The sequence below is a fragment of the Tursiops truncatus genome, chromosome 1 (genome assembly GCF_011762595.2).
Source record: "Tursiops truncatus isolate mTurTru1 chromosome 1, mTurTru1.mat.Y, whole genome shotgun sequence".
Taxonomy (NCBI): Eukaryota; Metazoa; Chordata; class Mammalia; order Artiodactyla; family Delphinidae; genus Tursiops; species Tursiops truncatus.
The window spans coordinates 43,876,217-43,903,652 of NC_047034.1; the positions used below are offsets into that span (position 1 = coordinate 43,876,217).

A 27,436-nucleotide genomic window follows, 5' to 3' on the forward strand; every position below is an offset into this window, starting at 1 on the left:
TAATATATTACTGGAAGCAAAAGTCTTATTTAATATATTAGGTTATGATATACTAACCAGAGAAAGCTCATGATTTATGACAATCCTTGCTGATTCAAGAGGTCTGGAGAGGTTTCCTACCCCTCAAACAGAACTCAATCAGTATTTTGGAATCAGTATAGAAAGGTCCTAAACTATGAACTTATCCAATAAGTTTTTGCCCCACTTTGCAGAAATTTCTATTGTTCTATTACTAATATATTCAGTCAACCCTGACTATTCAAATTTCCAATGTCCTGACCTGTGGTTCAGGTCAACAGGACTAAAATCTATGAAAATAAACCATGATTTTGAACATTTTAAAAAACAGATAATAACGATTTGTTACATGCAACTTCCATCTAGATTCATAACTTTATTCTTGGAAGCCTGAGCCACCTATAATATAAGCAGGGCTAAACAAGGCAGCTGGTGATTTCATTTTAGTCAGAAACACACCTAATAGGCATTATGGCAGCAGATCTGACTGCTGTTGTCTTAGACGCAGATGGATTGTTTGCATCATTATTATTCATAATTGTTGGTCAGTGTTCTCTGGATGATCAGGAAGCTCTTTGTGCCTCACCCTAATCACTGAAGTAATGAAAGGAGATACCCGCAGCAAGGGCTGCAACTGCAAATGCTGCAATCACACCTAAAAGTAAAACAAACAAAAAACAAATGGAAATGGAATGAGCAAAAGAAAGGCTTAAGTGATCCTAGGCTTTGAAATGTCGGTAACTGATGGGCCTAAACAACAAGAACAACATACACACACAAATACATATACTTAAACACACACATATACAGGCATGAAAAGCCAGCAAAGTCTTAGAGGAAAATATAGCAATACGTTGAAAATTATATTTTACAAAGTTGGACTGGTAATCATATACTTCACCACCTTCGTTAACACCTTAAAATAAAAAATTATCTTTCTTATACATGAGTGCACTCACACACATCTAAGAGACAAACTAATACATACTTAAAAAGGCTTCTATAAATATTTATATTGACATTTTAGCTGTCTCATGCTACTTAGCTTAAACCAAAAAGACATCTCCAATGGGGAGGAGTCCTCAGTAATTACCATGCGAAGTCATTTATATAGCTATTGAAAACTACAGAAACTAAAATCTAAGAATTATTAAGCTTGGGTTGGTAACTTTTAATTTTTTTTCCTATTTTAAGTTAAAAAACAACAACAAAAAGAAAACTGACCAGAGTAGTCCAGACACACACACACACACACACACACACACACACACTTAGGTACAAAGAATTTAGGTAATTAACTTAACTTATGAGTAACTGACATGAAAAATAACCAAAGTTTCTGGCTTCTCTCACTCAGTCAAAAATCTTAATGCTTATAAAGCATTTCTCAAATTGGCATTCAACTAAACAACAGTCTACATGTTCTTTGATCAATAAGTCTGAAAAATGTTAAAGTAACTGCCACACTTCTTGGAGCCTTTAAAATACTAAAATACATCAGAATTTCCAGACTTGAATTTGACTTTTTTCATAGAGCACCTATCAAAATCTTCCACAATAGCAATCCTGGAACACCAGCTTGGAAAACACTGGCCCTACTATACTAATTGATTCCCAAAACTCAACATGTGTTTCTTCTAAAAACACCAAAACATTTAATAGGAAGTGTCATCTTTTAGGGCACTTGAGACAATGCTTTACTTATAAATCTTTCTATCTCTCAGGGCATACCACTTTCTATAATATTCAATAAATACTAGCTTAATCTAGCTCTTTTAAGAAATGAAATGAAAATAATTTTAAAGTAACAAGAAAACTCAAATCCAAAATACCATCTTTTCAATGTTATAGAAGAAATATAATACCTATGTTTTGCTGAATTTTCAACACTATTGTAGTTTTAATTGGCTGTTTTGGTGGTTCATCATCTGTGTTGTCCAATGAAGCTTCAGTATTCATAGAGGAACTTACACAGGCTGCAAGAGGATAATAAAAATAAATCCTAAATAAAATAAGAATAATTACTGCTTAAAAATGAGTTTTAAAGAACATTATAAAAAACATACAGTGAACTCCATTTTCCTTCAACTTGACTTTTTTTTTTTTTTCAACTTGACTTTTTAAACTTGCTCTTTATCAAATGCAGGCAAATTAAATTTCATGGACTATATATCAAACTGATGTACTTTAAAAAATTCTTTATGGGGACTTCCCTGGTAGCGCAGTGGTTAAGAATCCACCTGACAATGCAGAGGACATGGGTTCGAGCCCCGGGCCAGGAAGATCCCACATGCCGCACAGCAACTAGCCCTGTGTGCCACAACTACTGAGCCTGCACTCTAGAGCCCGCGAGCCACAACTACTGAGCCCACGTGCCACAACTACTGAGGCACGCGCAGCTAGAGCCTGTGCTCTGCAACAAGAGAAGCCACCGTAATGAGAAGCCTGCGCACCACAACGAAGAATAGCCCCCACTCTCCACAACTAGAGAAAGCCTGAGCCCAGCAACGAAGACCAAATGTAGCCAAAAATAAATAAAATTTTAAAAAAAGAAAAGAGCGATTCAATTCAATGACCTCAGCTTCTATCTTAAAAAAAAATACTTTATGTACTTTTATGACTGATCAAAACCAAGGAGCCACAGAGCCAGTTCTGAATGACTCCCACAAATTATAATCTGATTACTATATGGTAGTGGAGATAAATGATACCAAAAATCAAACTAGATAGGAAAGGGTAAATTTTGCTCTTAATTGGGATTAATTTATAATATTCTTATTGATGGTTTTGGCAATTAATAATTTTAAGTAATCAGTAATAATAAAAGTAGGGATCAGCAAACTGTAGCCATGGGCCAAAGTGCAGCCCATGGGCCAGAACTTACATGCTCTGCAAAGCCTAAAATATTTACTATTTAGCCCTATACAGAAAAAGTTTGCTGACTCTTGATCTAACCTGAATTACATAAGCAAATTGGGACCATAAGTTTGACCTTAAAACAATTCAATGTTAAGCAAAGTAAGTACATAATCTCATTTATAGTTGGAAAATAAAACCTGGGACATTAAGTGCGTATTTGAGGGTCATAGGCAACAGAATGAGGATTCAAATACAAGTTCTCTTTCTACTTCATTATGGTAACAATAATTTGCTTAGGTTAGCCAAGCTGAATTTATTTAACACTGACTAAAAGTGTCTAAACTGAAAACATCCTTAGGGATCACACAGACCAATGGTTTTCTTTTTTTAAACTAGTGCTAGAAAATCTGACAGAAAATCCCAGTATGTAAAACAGATGAAAGCAGAATTACTCTGGTTGAAGCAGGGATGAAGGACTCCTGGAGTCATACTCCCTCCTTCCCTAAGAGGTGACAGCAGAGTGCTGTTCTATAGAACTCAAGGGAACTATGTTTGAAAACAACTGCAGTTGATACTTAAACAACATGGGTTTGAACTGCATGGATCCACTTACTCATACGCAAATTTTTTTCCACTAAATACATACTATATGATCCATGGTTGGTTGAATCCATGGATGGGGAACTGCCCATACGGACAGCCAACTGAAGCTGTATGTGGATTTTCAACTGCGTGAGGGTCAGTGCCCCTAACCCCCATGTTGTTCAAGGGTTAACTGAACTTCATGTTGATCCTTTTATTTACAAAGAAGAGAAGAGAACCCCAGAGTGACACAGTAAATACTACTGTTTAAATTCAAAGTAAAATAGCTTATTGCTTGGATTTAAAATATCTTTTATAGACATCTTTGTATACCAACATACTGGCACATGCAGATGTGCTCACAAGGATGACACATAACTTACTGAAATAATTAACTGTGGTACCGAAATGGATGAAAAAAAATTTGCCTGCTTCTCATCAATTTCCCATGAAGTTTGCCATTTTGAGAAATAATCCTTAGTAGTCACCTCATTAGAATCAAGGCAAAACTGTTCTTTTTTTCCCTCTTTGAGCATATGACTAAAGTACTTTAAAAACAAACACAAAACGTTCTTCTCTTTTGTTCTACTCCCATATCAAACTAGTCACAAAGGCCAACAAATTCTCATGAACTGTCTCCAGAATTATTCAGTCTTCCATATTTCTACAGCATCCAGTTTTCTCGGGGGCTGTAACACTTTACTTCTAGAATACATTAGCCCACCAGCTTAAAATTTCCCCTAACTTCATCCATATGTCTAAAAGTTGAATGGAGAGTACAATTTTATTCATTTTAAAAACATACACTCACACACACACAGAACTTCGGCTTTTTCTTTTAGCAAATATCACTGCTAAAAAGCTTTTTCTTTGGGCCACTAAAATCCTTATCTCAGATAAAAACAAAAATAATGGATGAAGCATGAATTATACCTATTTGCTACAGGAAATTTTTTACTTTTTTACTTGAGTACCTATAGATAAAGAGCACAAAAATGGTTTTATTTGTCATGTCATATTACTCACACATTTAATACTAATTTGTTATTTGTGAAGAACTGCATGCTCTAAGAGGTCAAGTCCTCTGTATAAACAATTTACTTCTATTAAAAAAAGACATTCCATTGCTCTGCTATTTCCATTTTAAAATCTGTCATTCAGGGGGCTTCCCTGGTGGCGCAGTGGTTGAGAGTCTGCCTGCCAATGCAGGGGACACGGGTTCGAGCCCTAGTCTGGGAGGATCCCACATGCCGCGGAGCAACTGGGCCCGTGAGCCACAACTGCTGAGCCTGCGCGTCTGGAGCCTGTGCTCCGCAACGAGAGAGGCCGCGACAGTGAGAGGTCTGCACATTGCGATGAAGAGAGGCCCCTGCTCGCCGCAACTAGAGAAAGCCCTCGCACAGAAACGAAGACCCAACACAGCCAAAAATAAATAAATAAATAAATAAATAAAATCTGTCATTCAAAATCATATTGATTTGATACAAAGCTGAGACAATTTTACTGAAGCAGAGCATTTTTCAAGGATGAATAAATCCTTACCATAACAATTTGTTTGTCTGTTTTTGGTGGGGCCATGAAGAACTTAATTCAAACCTTAGATACTGTCATTTTTACCAATACCTTAACGTCATCTGAACTTTAAATGCAAAGGACATGTGATTCAATAGGAAATTAGATCTTAACCATTCCTTAAAACCAGGTAATTTTAACTGCAGACAAATCTCAAATTATTCATGTAAGAAAGCAACCTTTCTTAAACAACTGTCAACAAAGGAGAAGACAAGGGCCAAGATGAATGCATGTTAAATTGTATATATATTCAATTTCATTCCAAGCTGCTGATAGGTAGGACTATTTAGAAGCTTAAAATGAAATGCTAGCACTTGAACTCCTTAGTTAGGTGTCATCTTCCAGATCCCTAAATCCTAAGTTAATGAGGTTTCACTAGTCAGTGATTCAGCCATTAAAATACATTTTCAGCATTACTTTTTTTCCTTTATAATTAAATTATCAATGTTTAACCAAGCAATGAAAATTAAGTTCACCTCTGATATCAAGACAGAATTGGCAAAGATGGGTTTCACCAGATTTTAAATGGGTGTCTCCAAATTTGCTGAAACTGTACATAAAGTACATCTGAATTATTAAGTTAATATCTACCAGGAGATGACTAATACATTTAAGAAATTTTAAAGCCACAGTTATCCCTCACCTTAAGTGAGTCATTTTGACAAACAAATTGTTCTTCATTCCTTAAATCATTTTAAAGTATGTTATTTTAAAATACTTACTTGGCAAAACACGTATTTTAAACATAGCAACTACATTACAGAACAGAAATAATTAAATAATCAAGCAAATAGTAACATCAAATACTTGGAAAATAAAGCTTGATACTTATAACAAGTTTAACAATCCTAAATGTACAGTAATTGATTTCAAGTTTGAATTTGAACATTTGAACTCCACTTTTCATTGTTTATTTTACCTGGAAACCCTAATTTCAAATAATTAGGAAAATCTATACACACTATATAGCATTATTCTTATACGTTAATGTTTTTCATTATAATTCAGAAGGTCCATTATTTAAAAGTTTTATAATAATTCTAGTAAATATCACCTTACATTTATGTATCTCTTTCTGTTTAGAAAGTTATTTTCTCTAACATTTTTACTAAATTCTAGTACCAACACCAAAAGAATTTGGGGTTCAGAAAGGACTTGTTCAAGGTTACACAGCTGTAAGTGGAAGACCTGGACTCAGCTAAAACATCTTGGTAAAATTATGCATCTAATATTTTTGAATAAATTAATAAATGAAAGAATAAATGAAAAGGTGAACATAATTCTAAACCAACTGAATGTATATGTAAAAGCACTTAATTTTTCTATTAAAATGTTTATGCTTTTACCCTATCCCATAATTTGGAATGTGTTATTTTGCTACTAAATAACTATATCATTCCTTCTAATTCAATAAATACTTGATGAAGCAAAAATAATATAATTCTAGACAAGTCCTATTCTTGGCCACAATAAATCTGATGCCAATGTTCAATTCCTAAACAGCTTAGGGTTACTTTTACTGTATTCATCCTTGAAAATGAACTCAAATGTTACCTGGGGCTTCCCTGGTGGCGCAGTGGTTGGGAGTCCGCCTGTCAATGCAGGGGACACGGGTTCGAGCCCTGGTCTGGGAGGATCCCACATGCCGCGGAGCAACTAAGCCCGTGTGCCACGGCTACTGAGCCTGCGCTCTGGAGCCTGCGTGCCACAACTACTGAAGCCTGTGCGCCTAGAGCCCGTGCTCCGCAACAAGAGAAGCCACCGCCATGAGAAGCCTGCGCACCACGACGAAGAGTAGCCCCACTCGCTGCAACCAGAGAAAGCCAGTGCGCAGCAACGAAGACCCAATGCAGCCAAAAATAAATAAATAAATTTATAAAAAAAAAAAAATGTTACCTGCTCTGAATCACTTACAGGGATAATGCCTGTGCTAAATATTCTGATAATTCTCTGTTCATTCCCGTATTATTGAACTAACCTCTAGTTAAAGTGAAATGTAACAGTAATAATAAAGAAAGAAAAAATGGAAAGAATTTACTAAAATTTGAAAATACTAATGTCAAACCTTTCTTACTATAGATTACAGGTTATTGCTAACCTACCATCAAAATATTTTTTCTGAATGAATTATTAGCCAAATCACTAGAGACCCTAAAATTATGATCATTAATCTTGATGTTCTTGAGTTCTTAGTTACTCTTTGGACCTTACTACATGCCCTGCAATAATTAATAATGCATACAATTCTATCTTCCAAGTCAGATTATAGGCTTCTTGAGGAAAGGAATCTGGCCATTGATTTGTCATCTAAAACACTACCTTGAACAGAGCAAATGCTTAATAAACATCTAACAAATAGACATACTAAATGCTGTAAACTAGAATTAATATTTACGGGGCAACAATTAGTGTTACATGTTGTCATATATTTTTAATGTTCTATATCCCTTAAAACGTTCTGAACTATTGAGCCATAGAGCTATGACCATTATATCCTTTTAAAATCTTCATCATGTTCAGTGTAGTGCACTACACAAACCTTAAAAACCTTATATCTTGCTTGGCATAAGCTTACAATTTTCCAAGCATAAAATAAGTATTAAAAAAAGCTGTGCTATAGTTTCCTAAAAATGACCAATTCAGTATATGTCAGTCAGTTAGGAACAAATATTTATGAATACCTATCATGTTTTAGGCATGGAACTCAGATAGAGAAATAAATACTCTTGAGAAACTTGCAGTCTAATATGAAAAATTAATATTAAACATGCAACTGATGAGTTCAATAATTACAAGAATGGAAACTAATGCAAAAAAGCAGCAAAAAACTATGATTAAGTATAATGGAGGCACCCACCTAGTCTGAGCACATAAAATTATCTACCCAGGTTAAAAAAAAATTCCATTTCGCTCCTTGAAGACAGAATCAGTATCTTATTGAATTTTGGTTCCCAAACCCTAGGACTGACAAAATCAATAATTTGTTCAGTCAACAGATATTTACTGAGTACCTACAATGTGTTAAGGCTAGGTTCTTAGGAAAGTGCTAGAAATGACAGCAGTGAGCAAGAAAGGAAAAGTTCCTTTCCTTGTGAACCTTACGGAAAAATCAATAAATGTTTGCTGAAATGCAATATAAAATTGTTTCATATGGGTTTTAATTTATTAGGTTTTAGTTTTATTTGTGGGAGGTTGTCAAGCAAGGCTGCCATAGTTGCCTCCTTAAGAATGTATTACAGTGGTGAAAGCTACTTGGATTTATATTTTAATCTGTTTTAGCAATTTAAACAATGGATATTAATCTGTTATTGAGATTAATAACTGTAACTATTTTTAAAGTATTACTTATAAAGTATTGAATAAAATACAAACTAGTCTATAAATGCTTATGTTTAAAATATGACACAAAATTAAACAAGATAAAAATATTTCAGACAGATGGTAGTCTTAAAAAAATCTAAATGAAATCTCTCTCTTCCTATTCTTTTATATCTGATTTTTAAAGTAAGTTGTGAATGGGGCAAGTTTTGCATACAGTGCTTCCCTTAGTCATACTTAATTCAGCAATGTAATATGCACTAAAAGTGTGACAAATAATTCAAAAGAATATGAAAACTACATATGATAACAGATCCAAGCTTCTAGCCAACAAGTGAGAAATTACACTGACATAAGATGAAATTAAATGAGGATGATGTAACATCATTTATTTAAGTTAAAAAAATTGTTTTAAATGATGGAATTAAGAGGGCTAGACTAAAATAAGTACCTAGATCATGGAAAGTAATAACCCTATAGTCTGTCCTGGTTAAGTGTCACAGAAAGGCAGTAAAACAAAACTGTCGGAAAAAAAGCAGACTCTAAAACCAAACTGCCTATGTTTAAATTCCAGCTCCACCATTTATTAGCTATGTAACCCTGAAAAAATTACTTGACCTTTCTGAGCCTCAATTCTCTTATTGGGAAAACTGAGCTAACAATAGTATAATAATCATTATAGGGTTCTTATAAGGACTAAAAGATTTAGCATCTGTAAGGCTCTTAAAACGGTGCCTGGCACATAGCAGGTTCTATAAAAACAATAGCTAATATTATTGGAGTATTAGGTTCAATTCAGGGTAACATATCTCAAGAAAGGCAAGCCAGACTATACTGATATTTTAAAAAGCAGTTTTTAATCCTTCTTAGGTCACCAACCCTTTGAAAGCTATAGATCATTCCCCCAGGAAAACATTATACAATTATGTTCAAGCGGTTTAGGGATCTCCTGATAGCCAACTATGACCCCAAAATTTTGGACACCACAGGTTAAAAATGTCTAATCTAAAGAAAGGTAAATAAGGTGGTAAGGAAAAATGAGGTCTAGAAACTGTAATAATGAGAACAGTTAAAGGTATATGGGAGTATTTGGCTTTGAAATATTTAGAACATGACAACTGCCCTCAATTTAAACTTAAAGCAAGGCCTCAATAAAGAAGCAGTACAGTCGACACTTGAACAACATGGGTTTGAAATGCACAGGTCTACTTATACTTGGATTTTTTTCAATAAATACATACTACAGTACTACACAATCCACAGTTGGCTGAATCTGTGGATGCAGAACTGCAGATATGGAGGGCCAACTGCAAAATTATACATGAATTTTCGACCACATGGAAGTCAGTACCCCTAGCTCCTGTACTGTTCAAGTGTCAACCGTACTCATGTTTAATTGCTCCAGATTACTGAAAAAGTAGAGGTTTCAGGAAGGCAGACTGGAATTCAGAATAAGGAAGAAAAAAGTCTAAATACCCATAGATTTCAGTATTATATGAAAGAGGATGAACCAGGTCAACTCTAATGATCCCATGTAAAACTAATTCAAGTTATCAACAATAGAGTTGGTCAAGAACTACTGTTAGGCACTAGTGACAGAAGTAAGCAAAAGCAAACAAAAATCTCTGCCCTCATGACTCTAAGATTAGTTGGAAGAAACAGCGTAGTCGCTAATCTGGAAAAACGTATTTCACAAAGTAGCAAACATTTCTACCAGTCTACTCCAAAATCTATCCCTTAAAGAATATTCTATAGCTATACTTTTAAAAATATTAGTTTTCAGAGGACTGAAACATAGCTGCAGCTTTAACATCTTTTACTGAGCAATTTAGAGGGTTTTTTTTTTTTCCCTTTAAAACAAACTTACTATTCCACATGATTAATATGAACTTGGAGTTGTTGAAAAAACAAGCCTGGTGATCTCCAACTAACCTGAGGCTTTACTGATAGATTTGAATTCACCAACCAAATACTTACTTGATTCACCATAGAAACAACAGGACTCAATCACTCTACTCTTGTGGGGAATGGGAATTAGTTAAGCAATAGAAGAATAACTAAGAAATCAGAATTAGAAAAAGCACTTAAAAATCGTTATATTCAAATTTCATAAACATTTATATTCAGAAGTAACCTAAAGACTTTCTACTATGATATCAGAAATTTCAAGACTGATAAATGTCTAGATACTCAAGTATTTATGGATACTTGCAAATAACTACTTTTACCACATATTTTTAAAATGTTTCAGGAAGACTGTCAAACACATTTATTTATAGACACGTTTTCATATCCTACTCTCACTAGAAACAAAAACAAAGCAAAGCAAAGCAAAACAAAAAAAAACCTTTTAAAATGTAAGATGAAATATGAAAGTAATGGTTAGGGGAAGAATATGTGTACTCAATTACATAGTATGGCAAATCTATGCTCTGTAAAAATAATCTTGATCTAATTTTTGGAACTGCCCATTTTAGCTTAGTATCCCAATTATATGAAGGGGACAGGAAAATAACAGCAAATCGTATGGAGATGTTTAATAAAGTGTTTAAAAAAACTTCTGTAACCTGATGCTTAACCAAATAATTAAAATAACAGATTTTGAGAAAACTTCTCTTATAATAAAAGAAATCCCTTAAAGCTATATATTTCTACCTGTTTAAGACTGAACTTGTTTTATGAAGATCTACTTGCTAGACTTGGAAAAATCTAAAGTATCTTAAATTTTGGTACAATTTTCCAGGAAAACACTGCATGTTTATATACTGTGTAGAAAAACAGACACATTTTTAAATGTCTCAAAAGTATCAAAGAGAACTAGCTTTAAGGAAATCTAAAGACATGATACTTAAACTAGATGTCCCATAGGTAACCTCAGCTATAGTCTACTCTGGTTCTTAAATAACCTCATATAATTACCTGTGTTTATTTCCTCTGCAATTTCCAAATCTTCTATTTGAATCATATGATCTAACATCTCTATAAAATGGTCTCTAATTTCTTCAGCTGACTCATCACCAAATTTATAATCACATAACATTACAGTGGATCCCGGAATGGGGACAAAAACTCGGTGAGGGAGGATGTGGAACTCTTTTTCAGAATCTAAAAGGAGAAGAAACAATATCAGTATTTAGACAGGTCTGTCACTGGTATCAGTGATAAATATTGTGTAAGTACATGAAAGCATATGCCAAAAGAAATAAAACCTTAAAAGGTCTTTTCATTTTCTAATTGATCTCGCACAAAATTGCTTACTGAATTCTTTAACTCAATACCTAAGGCCTCTGCAAGGGACATAAATGATACTCCCATGAAATATAAACTCACCACTGCCTTCAATGTGAAGACATTGTTGATTATACATTCTTATATTATCCACTGTCCTATGAAGGAATACCTAGGAGATAATTTTGTCTCAGAAGTTGTTTTTCTTTGTTTTAACCTTACAAGTACTGAATTTTCTAAACAATTTTTCCCTTTTTCATGCAAGCTTATAGAGCCAAATTAGCGGCTCACCTACATCAAGTGTATAGGTTGTGATAGCATTCATTTCTGTACTAATCTCACCACTGACTTCATCTTACATGATGTAGCCCCCTAATCAAGCATGTGTAGGACATTAAGATACACATTTTCTGTACTAATCTCACCATCAACTCCATCTTGCTTTCTTTTTCATTTTCCCTTTGCCTCGTTCTCATTATTAATACCTACTTTACCTTCTTCACTTGTAATGCCTTTTTGTAAATAGCCTTAAATCATTTTTAGAAAAAATAATCTGGACCTAAGTAAACAATGAATATTTCATTCTTCTTTCAACACACACATTTCGCTCAATTTCTAACATAAACACATAATTATTGTTTGGCTCAAAACCATAACTCTGATGAAGTATCAACAAAGATAGAGATTTTGTGTAAAGAATGACTTTTTTCAGCAATGGATATGATTTAAAAAGCTGCCAATGTACAGACCAAGTAGAAAACCAGGGCTCACTTTAACAGTAACCTACCTTTCCTCATCAAGAAGCAAGTGGTAGCTTTATATAACTGCAAACACATGACAATGAAGAATGCCTTAAGTGTCATAGGAAATGCCATGACTTAAATATGTGTTCCTGCCAGATTCTGCTTAATATATTGTTTTCAAATGAGAACTGGGAGAATTTTACTCTTTGACCAGACTGCCTCCTAGCTGTAAAATTATATTACTGCAATTTGTCTTATAGCATGTAAACTGTCCACACATTGATATTAGGAATATAGTATTTTATTTTGGGCCATAGTTTCTTAAAACAGGTTAAGTTCAAAACTTTCAAAGGTGGCCTAAGTGTAATTGGCATGCAAAATTTTAAAACAATTTCAAACTGCATTAATTCTAGGTTTGCCTGAAAAAGAGACAAATATGCTTGCTTATAAAATCAAATGTTAAAGAATTGGTTGCAATGAACTTGTATTACTCATTAAAAAAAAGCGCTTACAATTTTCAAGTTAAAGTTAAATTAAACATTTATTATCTAAATAAGACCAAGTTTTCTAGCTGGTCTGAGGTTTAAAATGGGAGAGGAAAGCTTTAAAAAAAAACATACATCTTAAAAAGTACTCAAAAAAAGAATCCTTTAGGCGAATTCCCATAGCAGAGTATTTTGTTCAAAATTATTTAAATAAGTTCAAAACAGAGAAAAAAATTTAAAGTTAAGCCAATATGATAAGAATTGAGATTTTGCTGGTTAAGTATAGAATCCTAACTCATACTGGAATATTACAGAAAATTTTGTAGAATAGGCAATATCTGAGCTGACTCTTAAAAGATAAACAGACATTTGCATGAAGGGATGAGAAGCGCGATCCAGAGAGTGGAACCATGACTACAGGCAAAGAGGAATATAAATGTTCTGAGAGGATAGGCAGTATGGATGGATGTGGATGTAGGGATGGAAGAAGGTAAGAGATTTCATAATTGATGACCTCAGTTTTCACAATGAGTATGTCATATACTGAGAGTAAGTTGGGCAGGACTGAATGCAGGCTGATAGAGAATAATGAAGAAAGTCTGGAATACTTCTTAAGGGAAAGAAAAGGGGAAGACCAGAATAAGTAAAAGGACTGACTGGAGTTCATATTTTATTTATTATTATTATTTTTTTACTGTCACCTGAAGTATTAAGTTCTTTCATCTGGATAGCCAGAATTTAAAAACTATGTTTACTTTAAAGATTAAGAATGTAATGTTAGTATGCCCTTTGCAGACTTCCTTATGCATGCAAAAAATATTCTAGTTCAGGTTAATTTCATGGCATGCATTCTAGATTTTACCATATTACAAACCTACAAGATTTTACCAGTATATAAGAAGCATAAGCAAAACAAATATCGTATATTAACACATACATGTGGAACCTAGAAAAATGGTACAGATGAACCAGTTTGCAGGGCAGAAATTGAGACACAGATGTAGAGAACGAACGTATGGACACCAAGGGGGGAAAATGGTGGGGGAGGGGTGGTGGTGGTGGCATGAATTGGGAGATTGGGATTGACATATACACATTAATATGTACAAAATCGATAACTAATAAGGACCTGTTGTATAAAAAAATAAATAAATAAAATTCAAAAAAAAATAATATTGTGCTAGCTATTCTAGGTCTTGTGCCCGTTCATACAAACTTTAGAATCAGTTAGTTGATATCCATAAAATAACTTGCTGAGATTTCAATAGGAATTTCATTGAATCTATAGATCAAGTAGGAAAGAACTGACATCTTAACTATATTGGGTCTTTCAATCCATGAACAAGAAATATCTATCCATTCATTTAGATCTTTGATTTCTTACATCAGAGTTTTATAGTTTTCCATACACAGTTTCCATGTATATTTATTATATTTATACATAAGTTTCATTTTCGGGGTCCTATTGTATTGTATATGTTATTTTTTCATTGCAAATTCCAATTGTTCATTTACATATATAGGAAAACACTGACCTTTGTATATTACCTTGTACGCTGTGATCTTGCTAGGTCACTTATTAAAGAGTTTTTTGTATATTTCTTGTGACTTTTCTAGATAGACAATCACGTTATCTGAAAAGTTTTATTTTTTCCTTCCCTATCTGTATATATTTTGTTTCCTTATTGCACTACCCAGGACTTCCAATAAAATGATGAACAGAGAATTAAAAAAAAAATGTCCTGCTGGGATTTTGATCTGCATTATGTTGAATCTATAGATCAATTTGGAAAAAGTTGACATCTTAATAACATTGAGTCTTCCAATCCATGAGCATGGCATCTTTCTCTAATTATTAGGTCTTTTCTAATTTGTCTTGACAGTGTTTTATAGTTTTCAGTACATAGATCTTATATATATTTTGTTAGCTTTATCTCTAAGTATTTTATGGTTATTTGAATGCTATTATAAATGGTATTTAATTTTTAAAAATTTTCCAGTTTTTTCTTACTATAGAGAAATATAATTGAGTTATGGATATTGACCTTGTATTCTGGGACCTTGGTAAATTCACTTATTAGTTCTAGTAGTTTTATTTTTAAAGATTCTTTTGGATTTTGTGTGTACACAATCATGTCACCTGAGAATAAAGACAGTCATTTCTTCCTTTAAAAAAAAAAAAAGAAAAGAAAAAAGAAAGATAAGCTAAGTAAAATGAGGACTAAATTTAAGATCTAACAATTGGGTGTATATATACTCAACTTCAAAATTTACATGTTCATATTATTATACTTGCAATATATTTTTTAATCTTGCTATCTTAAGATCTACTAACATGTTGCTGGAATAATTATCCTCTTACTACAGTTCAAAAAATGTATACTTACACTTGGTTCATTTTTGAAATATAAGGCTACATTCCACAAAACCTGAAGTTAAGAAAGTTTAAATACAACCATTGTTAAGTAATTCTCTTCCTTCAGTACCTCCAACTTAATAGTAACTACTACTTGAGGAGGGCTTGGCCTACCAACCTGTATTAGGGACTTTAAAAACATCATCTTCTTTCATCTCACAGGCTCGAAAAATAGCTACTATAATCCCTGTTTTTCACATAAGACAGTGGATGCTTAGACAGGCTAAATTATTCACCTGAAGTCACTCCAGTAGTGTTAGAGTAGACACAGAACCCAAGAACTTCAGTCTTTGCTCTTTCCACCAAACTACACTGCCTATTCTCTCTTCCCACAAGCTCAAAGGCCACTCAATTATCAGTGAAAATATTTTTTCATTTTGTAAAAATGTAACATTAGATGATAACATTAACTTCTAATATATCAAATTTAACATATAAACAACTGTTATTAGAAGTAATTAATTTTACTGATTGGACGTCAGTAAAAATTTCAAAATACTAATTCACTAAATAGAATACTAGAGCAGTCATTTGATACCCTTTTTATGAAGCATTTGTAATGAAAAGGAATATTTAACTAATGTGTGTGATAAGGTAGATCTTTGGCATTATTGGTGGATATATCCCCATGTCCCAGAAAATCCTAAAATTCACAGTTCAGTTGTAACACATACTGTTACTCAGAAAGTGAAGTAGTGTTTAATACCATGAGAGTTATCACACACAAAGTCAAGCAGCAAAAACAAAGCCACAGAGATGACACTGCTAGACTAACTGGGTGGCTAAGTGACCAGGTTTTACATACTTCACAAAACAAAACTCTCAATCCAATTGCTACAACTTGATTGCAATCTGAATCAAATTCATGTCTCAGCAAAACTATACATTATTAATGGATGGGTTATTCCACTAATAATAACTTCAGGGTTATTTGTGAAGTACATGAAGGACAGATGTTAAACCTGGAAATTCCAGGTATCTATCATACTAGGAATAGACAAAAGATTATAATCAGTCCACCAAACCTGATATATGGGCTATTATAACTAAAAGAAGTTAGTTAGCACAGGAGCTATGCTTTTCTCCTATAAAAATAAACATATTCCCTTAACAAGCTAATAACGTATGTTTCAATTACGTACATATTCAACTGTGAATTGCAAATCCACCTGAATAGTAGAAAGGCAGATAAATGTGTAGCTTCAAAAAGCATACTCAATATTATATTTTCTTTTTGAGTAAAACTAAATTTTTCTAATACAAATTACTGAAAAGGTATAAACTGTTCATGTTTCTCAAAAGATGGAATAGTTATAAAAGGTTAAGACACCATGACCCAGCCTTTTTAAAATCTAGTAAAGTCTGTTAGAGAATAGATGAGAAGTATATAAACTAGTACACACACACAAAAAATAAATTGGAAAGAAAAAGAAAGATCAATTGCATATACACCTATTAAAGACTCTATTATACATAATGGTCAACACTAATAAATTAATGGCTTTAAAATGGTAACACACACAGTCTCTTCCATAAGTGGTGGTGGGAAAACTGGACAGCTACATGTAAAAGAATGAAATTAGAACACTCCCTAACACCATACACAAAAATAAACTCAAAATGGATTCAAGACCTAAATGTAAGACTGGACACTATAAAACTCTTAGAGGAAAACATAGGAAGAACACTCTTTGACATAAACCACAGCAAGATCTTTTTTGATCCACCTCCTAGAGTAATGGAAATAAAAACAAAAATAAACAAATGAGACCTAATGAACCTTAAAAGCTTTTGCACAGCAAAGGAAACCAATAAACAAGATGAAAAGACAACCCTCAGAATGGGATAAAATATTCACAAATGAATCAACGGACAAAGGATTAATCTCCAAAATATATAAACAGTTCATGCAGCTCAATATTAAAGAAACAAACAACCCAATCCAAAAATGGGCAGAAGACCTAAATAGACATTTCTCCAAAGAAGACATACAGATGGCCAAGAAGCACATGAAAAGCTGCTCAACATCACTAATTATTAGAGAAATGCAAATCAAAACTACAATGAGGTATCACCTCACACTGCTCAGAATGGGCTTCATCAGAAAATCTACAAACAACAAATGCTGGAGAGGGTGTGGAGAAAAGGGAACCCTCTTGCACTGCTGGTGGGAATGTAAATTGATACAGCCACTATGGAGAACAGTATGGAGGTTCCTTAAAAAACTAAAAATAGAATTACCATATGATCCAGCAATCCCACTACTGGGCATATACCCAGAGAAAACCATAATTCAAAAAGACACATGCACCCCAATATTCACTGCAGCACTATTTACAATAGCCAGGTCACGGAAGCAACCTAAATGCCCATCGACAGACGAATGGATAAAGAAGTTGTGGTACATATATACAATGGAATATTACGCAGCCATAAAAAGGAACGAAATTGAGTCATTTGTTGAGATGTGGATGGATCTAGTGTCTGTCATACAGAGTGAAGTAAGTAAGAAAGAGAAAAACAAATATCGTATATTAACGCATGTATGTGGAACCTAGAAAAATGGTAGAGATGAACCGGTTTGCAGGGCAGAAGTTGAGACACAGACATAGAGAACAAACGTATGGACACCAAAGGGGGAAAACCGCGGTGGGGGTGGGGATGGTGGTGTGCTGAATTGGGTGATTGGGATTGACATGTATACACTGATGTGTATAAAATTGATGACTAATAAGAACCTGTAGTATAAAAAAACAAACAAACAAACAAAAAAACAACTACTACTAAACTTTCTTTGGGTTATTTGTATGGAAATATGTTAATATAAATGTTTCAGACATTACATGCAATTTCTAAAAATCCTATATGTTCTGGTATAATGTTATAAGTCATAATTCTAGTTATTTCTTTAAAATGTATATCTCAGAAATAACTAAAAAAAAAATGGTAACACAGCTTATCTATTCTGGCAAAAATTCACACAGAATTTTTCTTTTTAAATCTTCCCTGAAATTATTAAATGTTGACAGATTTACTATTACAAGGTGTTCAACAACTTTTTTTTAGGTGGCAACTGAAAATTTTCATTCAATAAGAAAAGTAAATGATTACATATTGTTTTAAAAAAGATATATGCAGTTAAAAAGATAATATTATCTATTATATCTTAACATCTTAATATATCAACTGAACACATGCAAAAAAAGTACTTAATATTATACTCATAACTTTTTTTTCTGGAATTTCATTCAAAAGCAGATCCTCAAATAGTATTTCACAACGATCAGCAACTGTATTCAATATATCTCTTTTCATGGCCTATGGAAAACCAAAACAAACCACAATAAGAAATAAAATCCATTTCTTTAAATCTGCATTATTTTATTACCAAAACCTGCCACATAAATGACTTCCCTGTATAATCATGTCCACTAAAATAACTAGTACGTCATTCCATTTGTCCATTTATGTAACAGGCTTATCTATACATTAATAGTTTAACAGCAAATTTACCCAGACTTCATCTAAACAGTAAATTTAAACCAAATAAATGAACAAACTTTTGCATCTGAACAAATAATGCTAGTGGTCCAAATTAGAAAATGCATAACTATGACAAAAGTGCCAGTCATCATTTTTTAAATTTCTAAATTATATTGATTACAGAACAATACCTAATAATTCTTTGTAGGTGTACTTTTCCTGTTATTTAAAAAGTTCAATTTCCCTCAGAAGAAATGATTTCAAATATACTAATATGTTACAACTGTGGAACACTTAATACACTTGTATAATCATCACTTCAAAAAGGTATAAAAATAGACATTCTACATATGAAAATCTTGGGACCAATTACCTGGTACATTTGGACTGCCCAACAGACTGGACTTTTATCAGTTAAAATCAAATGAATAATTATGAAATTTGAGATTGAAAAAAGGTAAAATTTTAAGATTTTTGAATAATTATGTTAACATGCTTCTGTTTTTCATATACCAGTTATTCCTTTTTTTTTTTTTTTTTTTACCTGTACAGCATCTTTAACCTTGGGTTTATTGCTATGAATATAAGCTCTGCATTTCACAGCACCCTTAAGGTTTACAGAGCCACTGCAGATCTGGACTGTGGCTGTGGATCTGTGGTCTGAATTCAGAAGCTGAAAGACAAAATCTGTTTAGATTCTAATAGCCAATGACTATTAATTATGTGAAACATTTAAACATTATATATGTGAGTCATTTCATGAAGCAAGAAGGAATTTTTAACTGAACCACGTGTCTGAAAATATTCCCCATAAATTTTTAAAAGGCCTTCATATTTCTCCTTATAAGTTACATGTTATTTTCTGAGTATTTTGAACATACTCTGAAATTAAATACACTACATCTAATTTTTTTCTTACTAATATAACCATCTAAAGTACCAATATTCATTAAACATACATTATTTGCAGATTACTCAGATAAGTACTATTAAGATGAAAAGATGTAAAAAGAAGATATGATCTAGTAAGAACTATTAAGATGAAAAGATGTAAAAAGAAGATATGATCTAGTAAGAGAAGGTACACTATGCAAGACTTGCACAAAAATAACTGGAATACAAAGCAGGATGTGATAAATATGATAAAATTACAAGCAACATATAGACACTCATTTATTTATACATTTTTAACTCATAACTTTTATAGACTGAAAGTAATGCTATAGGCTTCACAGCAAAAAAAAAAGCAAGTCAACTATGCCCGTCACCAGAAAATGATACCAGTGACTGTCATTTTCACCTCACAGACCCATTCTTATTTAATCTAAGTAGGGTTAGTTTATGCTTGGTTTTGAGCTTTTGCACAGACATTTTTAACCTTATCATTTCAATAACTGCCAAAACAAGGAGAGGATCGAAACTTTGAAAGTACTACTAGAGGCCCATAAAATCACACTGGTACCGAAAATTATGATTAAAAAAAAAAATGGACATGGTAAAAATATATGTTCTAAGTGTACCTGAAATAAATATCAACAATAGGGTCAATTCTGAAGAACAGAAACAAATCATACAACTTGTGACCAGTGCTAACTAACCATGTGCCTAGGCACTAAGAAACAGTCAGGAAGTGATGAGGACAAATGGTGAATCAAAAGACTTGAATATGCAGCCACTGAAAGAGCATGAATAGTCAACGTCTAATGTAATTCAGGCAAAGGCTAAATTTTTTTTAAGAATTTAAACTTAAACACAGTCAAGGTCTTGGTAAAAAATTTGTCACAGACCAAATAAATAGTCCAGAAGATTCCAGGTCCATGCAAAAATGTCAATCATCAAACCAAGCAAAAGGGTGATGATGCTGATACTCTATTTGGAATAAGCCTCTTATGATACTTGTAGAGATCACTGATATATCAATAAGTGGAGTGGAGCAGGAGTAATGGGCTTCCCTCATCCACTAAACAGAACTTTACTATAGAAAAATAATGCTCTTTTTTACATACTTAATATCTAACTTACAATACATATTATATAACACATTTATAGCATATATATTATATATGCATAAATTAGAACATTATTTTCCAAATGGACTAGACTATATATATAAAAGACTACACACACACACACACACACACACACACACACACACACACACACACACACACACACACCAAGGAGAAGACTTTTTAAAGAATAAAAGGACTGCTTCACTCCTTTTCGGTGGAAATGTATCTGGGCTCTATACAGGTCAACTCGCCTTGGTTTCTTTGGACCAAGCTAGTTTGGAACAAACTAGCTACTTTGGGAATCTAACCTATTCATAAGTGGAGGAACTTCTGTGATGCTGACATGATATTTTGGAAAAGGAAAGATCCCTCTGGTTATGGAGACCAAATGAAACCTTACCAAAATGGTAACATTTGGGCTAGATCTTCATGTACAGAATAGGAGTTTGACAGTCTGGATGAGAAGGGAAAAAAATGGCACTGGTAAGACAGACAGCTTGGGAAACACACAGAACTTTGAAGGCATAGAAAGCATACCTCTAGAACAGTAAGTTAGAAAATAACAAAAAGGCATGTTGAGGCCCTGAAAAGCCTTAAATTAGACTTTTCTAACTAGTCAATATAGAGCAATTAAGGAATTTAAACAAGCAAAGTAACACAATCGGTGTCTAACCCTTACACACAATAAATACTAACTGAAAAAAAAAACTAATAAGTAAATGAACAGTGAATGAATGCAAACTGTGATTCAGAAAGGATAATCTGAGGTAATATGCAGGATAGATCAGAAATACGGAAAATATTCCAAGAGATATACAAACAAAGGTATCAAGATTTCGGAGAATGAATCACTTTGGATAAGAATGAATAGATGGAGAGAGACTAGTTAAGAGTTACTTGTGATAAAGTAGGTAAAATAATTATGTTGTAAGGCTAATGGCACTGGGACTACAAGGAAAATAAAAGAGGTGCTATGCTGCAAAGAAAAAATCAACAAGACTTGATGAAGGGTGACTGGGAGGAAAGTGGTATCAAATACTTATTGACTACTTATTATATATTGGTCATTTTAAAGTTTCCAGCTGGCTGACCAGTGGAATTATTGACAAAAATATATGATACCATATACTATTAATTATAATAAATTATCTCATGATATTATCTTCTACTCTTCTCTCTATATTCCCATCCTCTACACATCTTCTAACTGCAATTTTATAACTAAAATAATTTTAACTGAATTGTTTAATAAACTGAGAGGTCACATAAGCATAACTAGTAAAAAGCATATAGGTAGAGGAATAGCCTTAAAATAAAGAACACTTCTAAAATCAAAAAGGAGGAGGAAAACTGAAGACTAAAAGTACTTTTAAGATACTGAGAAGAGAAATTGAGAAATGTTTAGTGGCATAAGTCCAACAACAATTTAGTAATGTTGTATTGCTGAACACAGAAAAGGAAAAGAAGAAATTAAAGCATCCTCATATGACAAATTGCTTTTGAGTCTATTTTATTCAGTTAAAAATATATATAAGTCCTGGTAGTATTTCCCTGTTTCAACATTTTCAGTGTAATTTTTTTTTTTTTTTTTTTGCGGTACGCGGGCCTCTCACTGTTGTGGCCTCTCCCTTTGCGGAGCACAGGCTCCGGACGTGCAGGCTCAGCGGCCATGGCTCACGGGCCCAGCTGCTCTGCGGCATGTGGGACCTTCCCGGACTGGGGCACAAACCCGTGTCCCCTGCATCGGCAGGCGGACTCTCAACCACTGCGCCACCAGGGAAGCCCCTTCAGTATAATATTGAAATGAAAAGTTTTCTAAAAACATGGATGTACTTTATACCCTATCTGGCCTCTAGGATAATGTCCAGCAAGATTAAAATCAAAAGTATGCATACTTTTAGGAATAATTATGTAACTTTAAATTCCAGAAAAGAGATGTGTAATTTAAAACAACCATATAAAAACATAAACCTTGCCAATACTGTGTGGCTTCTGTCAAATCAGAGGTATAAATCTGCTTCAAATTAGGTATATAACAACTCTTGGCACATCTGTGCACACGTTTTATTTTTAAGTTAAGAATTGCAACTTTGCTCATAAAACTTACAACACCAAATATCATACACATGTATATATGTATATGTGTGTACATATATATGGGTATGTATACATATATACATTTTTTCCTAATTGCTATCTACTTGATGTTAAAATTTTAATAGGATTGAGGCAATAGACCCAAATAGGTTTTATTAAAATGTTTCTTGGGAATAACTTTCTTAGAACTGAACATTCTTTATCGTCCTTTACGTCTCTAAAATTCTTTGACTCTCTAACAATCACCATAAAAACAGAAACAATTTCATTAAGCTTATTCTAAGAAATACTGTATTTTAATTTTAGATAAGGAGTATGTTAAAATATTTACCAACTGTGTTAGCACTCTGACATCAAAAGAATGATTAATTGCTTGAGTATTTCCTCTAGAAGATTTTTTCTGAAATAACACAAAAATTTAAAAAATTAGATTGTTGAGGTTGGAGTGGAACATAAAAGACAATTTAGGGACTATCCAACATACACTAAGTAACTCAGAGAGAAAAAAGGTCTTATTATTTGTTTTATTTTAGCTTTTTCTATAGATGTGTAACTTTGTGTCGTCTACATCAATCAACGTGCACTCTTAAAAACCATTAATCTCCTACTTTTATTCCTCTAAAGCAAGGATTGGCAAACTATGGCCTATGGGTCAAATCCAGACTGCCACCAGTCTTCGTAAATAAGGTTTTACTGGAACACAACCAGGATCTGTCATTTACATATTGTCTATGGCTGCTTTCATGCTACAACAGCAGAGCTGAACAGTTGTAAGAGAGAACACATGGCCTGCAAAGCCTATATTTACTATTTGGTTTTTTACATTAAGTTCACTGATCCCTGCTCTAAAGGGAGAGATCACCAAAGTTCCTCTTCAAATCAAAGATATTTTAGAAGCCCATACAGACCCCTCCTATAAAATGGTCAAACTTAGTTTTTAAACTGTTATCAGGGCAGAACATGACTTTAGTTTTAAGCAAGCAGTTTACATTGTAGAAATTAGATGTTATTTAGATGACACTCTCTCCTTTAGGTTTCAAAATTCCTATGATTTCAGAAATAATCTCCTATCATTTTCTGAGAAAAACATTTGCACTTTAGTTTAAAAGACCTTAGAAATAAAAAGCAGATGAATTGTTTTCATGAAGGCAAGGCCTAAAGAACTAAAGATAAGTCATCTTTTATTTTTCCTTAAGCACAAATAATTTCATAAGTAAGATGATTTTCTCTTAACTCACCTGTCCTTCTAATAGGTCACAATCTTCATCTTTAACTTGTCCATTAATCAAATAAATACTATTTTCTATTTGCTTGGCCCAGTGTATAAGTCCATTCTTAAAAGAAACACAACATGGATATCATTCAAATATAATGCCGTCTCAATTAAACTCCCTCGAGTGGACTTTTTTCTACCTAGTATACTGAAATATTAAAAATCCCTAAGTATCAGCAATATGGCATTTAAATTCAATATCATAAACAACAAAAAAGTATATCCCCAATTTTTGGCACTTCACCCATATTTAATAATAGTTTTTCTAATCTTTTTCCCAAACTAACATTTATGTCACAGACCTAGGAGACTTAATAACCACAGTCAAATAAAATTCAATAATTCCTGTTATCTTAAAAAAAGTGAGAAAAGAGAAAGAGCCTCAAACAAATATATAAAGCAGTATTAAAGAGGAAAAAATAAGCAAGTTCCATTTACCTCTTTCAATAGGAAAAAATAAGAGAAATAAGTTATGAACAAAAGAATGGTACAGAAATACAAAAAAGAACTGGAAGATGGAAAACAAAACTAAAGATGAAGATAGTTCCCTGTGCTATACAGTAGGACCTTGTTGTTTATCCATTCTATATATAACAGTATGCATCTGCTAATCCCAAACTGTCAATCTATATTCAATAACTTGTGATAACCCATAATCAAAAAGAATATGAAAAAGAATATATGAATCACTTTGCTGTACAGGAGAAATTAACACAACATTGTAAATCAACTATATTTCAATGAAATAAATTTTTAAAAAAACTAAAGATGAAGAGAAAGCAAAAAGACCAAACAGTACATCTTCCTACATAATTATATTTTACAATGTACATAATTACATGTTAATTAACAAGTATTTATGGAGCACTTATTATGCTAAATACATTAGTATGATAACAATGTCCCACCTCTAATTTTTTAATCTGGGTAGAGTAACAAATTAGTTACCCATAACAATATTATTATAATTAGAATGCAGTTTTTGAGGATTATAAAATGAATGGCATAGACAACCAGAATAAAGGCAGATCATCTATTCAGCAATCACTAAAGAAAATTCATTTTACCCTGATACCTTTGTATTTTTCTCCAGAGTATAGCTGACAGAAGTAGTAGACAGTGGGACATGAATATTAATATATACTGTACACTCTAAAGAAAGCCATGAAGCTGATAGTCCATTTTGATACTTCCAATCTGCTGGTTTTGCAGAACTCTTTAGCAAAGGGGGAAAAACATAAAATATGTGATTTACGTAAAACACACGGAGCAATAAAACATCATAAAATGTACAACCCAGTAACTTATACAAGCTGTTATCTAATATATTTGGCCAAATTCCTTCATCAAAGGGTAATAGGTTAGAACTAAATAAAAATAAAGCATGCATTAAAAGTTCAGTATTCTTCAGCACATCCCAGGCAATCTTGGCAACTCCCTCGCCCAGTGAAAGGCTTGCTTAAAATCCTGACAAGTCCTCTGGTCCTGTAGGTCCCATATGTAGCTTCAACAGTGTCAATTCTGAAGCTTCTGATGGAGAGTAAATAATCACTGAGCAAATACTAGGTGCCAGACATTTTCCTTTCTGTTCTATCCTTGCTAACAGAATACTGCATTACTTTTTCACACTGCTTCTTTTTTTTTTTTTGGCCACACTGCATGGCCTGTGGGATCTTAGTTCCCTGACCAGGGATCAAACCCGTGCCCCCCTGCAGTAGAAGCATAGAGTCTTAACCACTGGACCACCAGGGAAGTCCCTCACATTGCTTTTTAGACACCTTGGCAAAATGTTAGTCTGGATCCTGCTGAGTACAGACAGCCTGTTTACTGGGCACTGTGGCTCCCACAAGCCTAGACACTTTTACTGCTAGCCTCTCAAATATAATACCAGACACATAAACAAGGTAGGGAGAGCTTAACAAAAATATTTTAACAATTAAAAAAAAACACAAATTGTCCTTGTCTGTAGTGAAATTAATAATATTTCAAAAAAAAAACTACAGGTGGTTGTGGACATTAATAGGAAGAGATAGCACTGAAAATTATTAAAACTAAAAATTGAATTTTATTTAAAAATAGTTTGCAACACAGAAAAATCTTTAAAGAGCAGTTTTTCTTACCTTTGGATTATGGATATCATAAGTTCGACAAAATGTTCTTTATTAATTAAGGATAGAAATAACCAAAAAAATAAGAAAGCAATTCTTGATGATCAAAAGAAAATAAACCATCAAAAAATAAAAATAAAGTATATGCATCCAAGAGTTTTTACAAAATCATACCACTTCATGGCATGACACTTAAAGATATGTATACACATATATATGTACGTATATGTTTGTGTAAATACATATACTTACATATATACAAATTCCTCTGACTATAATACTTGTGGTACTTTAAACTATTTCCTACTGCTTATAAATCCTGCTAATCACAATGAATAGAATGATAGCTCTTACAAAACTGTCCTCAAATACAGACCCTTTTTAACAAATAGGAGTGCTGTTCTGAATGAAGTCAAGCCTGGGAATGTTTATTGGGTCAAAGGGTCTGTACATGAAACTTTCTAGTTAAATACCAAAGGAGTTAACAGCCCGCCTTCTACAGGGATGATCACTTTTTGAATTTTGTCTTTTTGCAGGTCCTAATTTATTGGGCCCTTGCATTGCTTCACTCCCTTGGTGAGGCTGCCTCATGCTTGGGAGGTACTTGCCCTGGTAATATGTAGAGGAAAGAAGCTAAGAAGGCCCTATAATTGGCTTTTAGTGTCACTTGATCTTGGCCAAAGATATAAAAATTGCCAGCTCAGTGCACCTGTGCTTTGCATTGAACATTTTATCTATAGGAACTGGAGGTAAACAAAATAAAAGCATTACTTTGCCTAAGCTGTACCTTTCTGTAGGGGCCCTAGTGTATTTTAATGTACAGGGGTGGAGAGCTGGTAAAGAGTTCAGAATACCCAGTCCTTGCCACCTCTCTCAAACTCTTTACAACCCTGATACATGATTAACAACCGTTATTACCATTATTATTGGCAGTCCGAATTATGTGTTATTTACAGAAAAACGTACAAACTAAGCCTATTTTTTAAATGATGACTTAAATAAGTGTTTGGGGAAAAAACCTGCAGGAACATTATTTTGGTATCATATACTTTAGAACATAAACACCTAAATAAAAGATACTTTTTTGTAGAAGAGCAAAAGTGAAGTGTCACTCGTTCTGAGACTTCCTCGTCTGTGAAATTCCACAGTCTCTTTTTATTCATAGATTTTTCCACAGCAAATACTAGCTGAAAGAGAGGAAAACACATCAACTGAACGCAAAATAAAATAAGAAAGAGAGTG

At 33.2% G+C, this 27,436-nt stretch overlaps 1 protein-coding gene across 5 annotated transcripts in view; it reads right to left on the reverse strand.

Annotated features, from left to right (window-relative positions):
- Window positions 1–359: 359 nt before the first annotated feature.
- Window positions 360–27,436, reverse strand: part of ODR4 (odr-4 GPCR localization factor homolog) — a 38,727-nt gene continuing 11,650 nt past the window's right edge. For 2 of the 5 annotated variants that reach the window (XM_019952532.3, XM_019952529.3), the window contains 10 exons: window positions 27,275–27,405; window positions 26,207–26,243; window positions 25,162–25,302; window positions 24,052–24,147; window positions 23,145–23,213; window positions 19,249–19,377; window positions 18,449–18,539; window positions 11,269–11,454; window positions 1,884–1,994; window positions 360–673 (listed from right to left, as the gene is read on the reverse strand). In XM_019952532.3, coding sequence (XP_019808091.1) covers window positions 606–673; window positions 1,884–1,994; window positions 11,269–11,454; window positions 18,449–18,539; window positions 19,249–19,377; window positions 23,145–23,213; window positions 24,052–24,147; window positions 25,162–25,302; window positions 26,207–26,243; window positions 27,275–27,405 — 1,059 coding nt within the window. In that variant the 3' untranslated portion in view covers window positions 360–605. Of the gene's footprint in view, window positions 674–1,883; window positions 2,021–11,268; window positions 11,455–18,448; window positions 18,540–19,248; window positions 19,378–23,144; window positions 23,214–24,051; window positions 24,148–25,161; window positions 25,303–26,206; window positions 26,244–27,274; window positions 27,406–27,436 lie in introns of all 5 variants that reach the window. The other 3 variants (XM_019952530.3, XR_012331137.1, XM_073803423.1) reach the window with 3 other exon arrangements.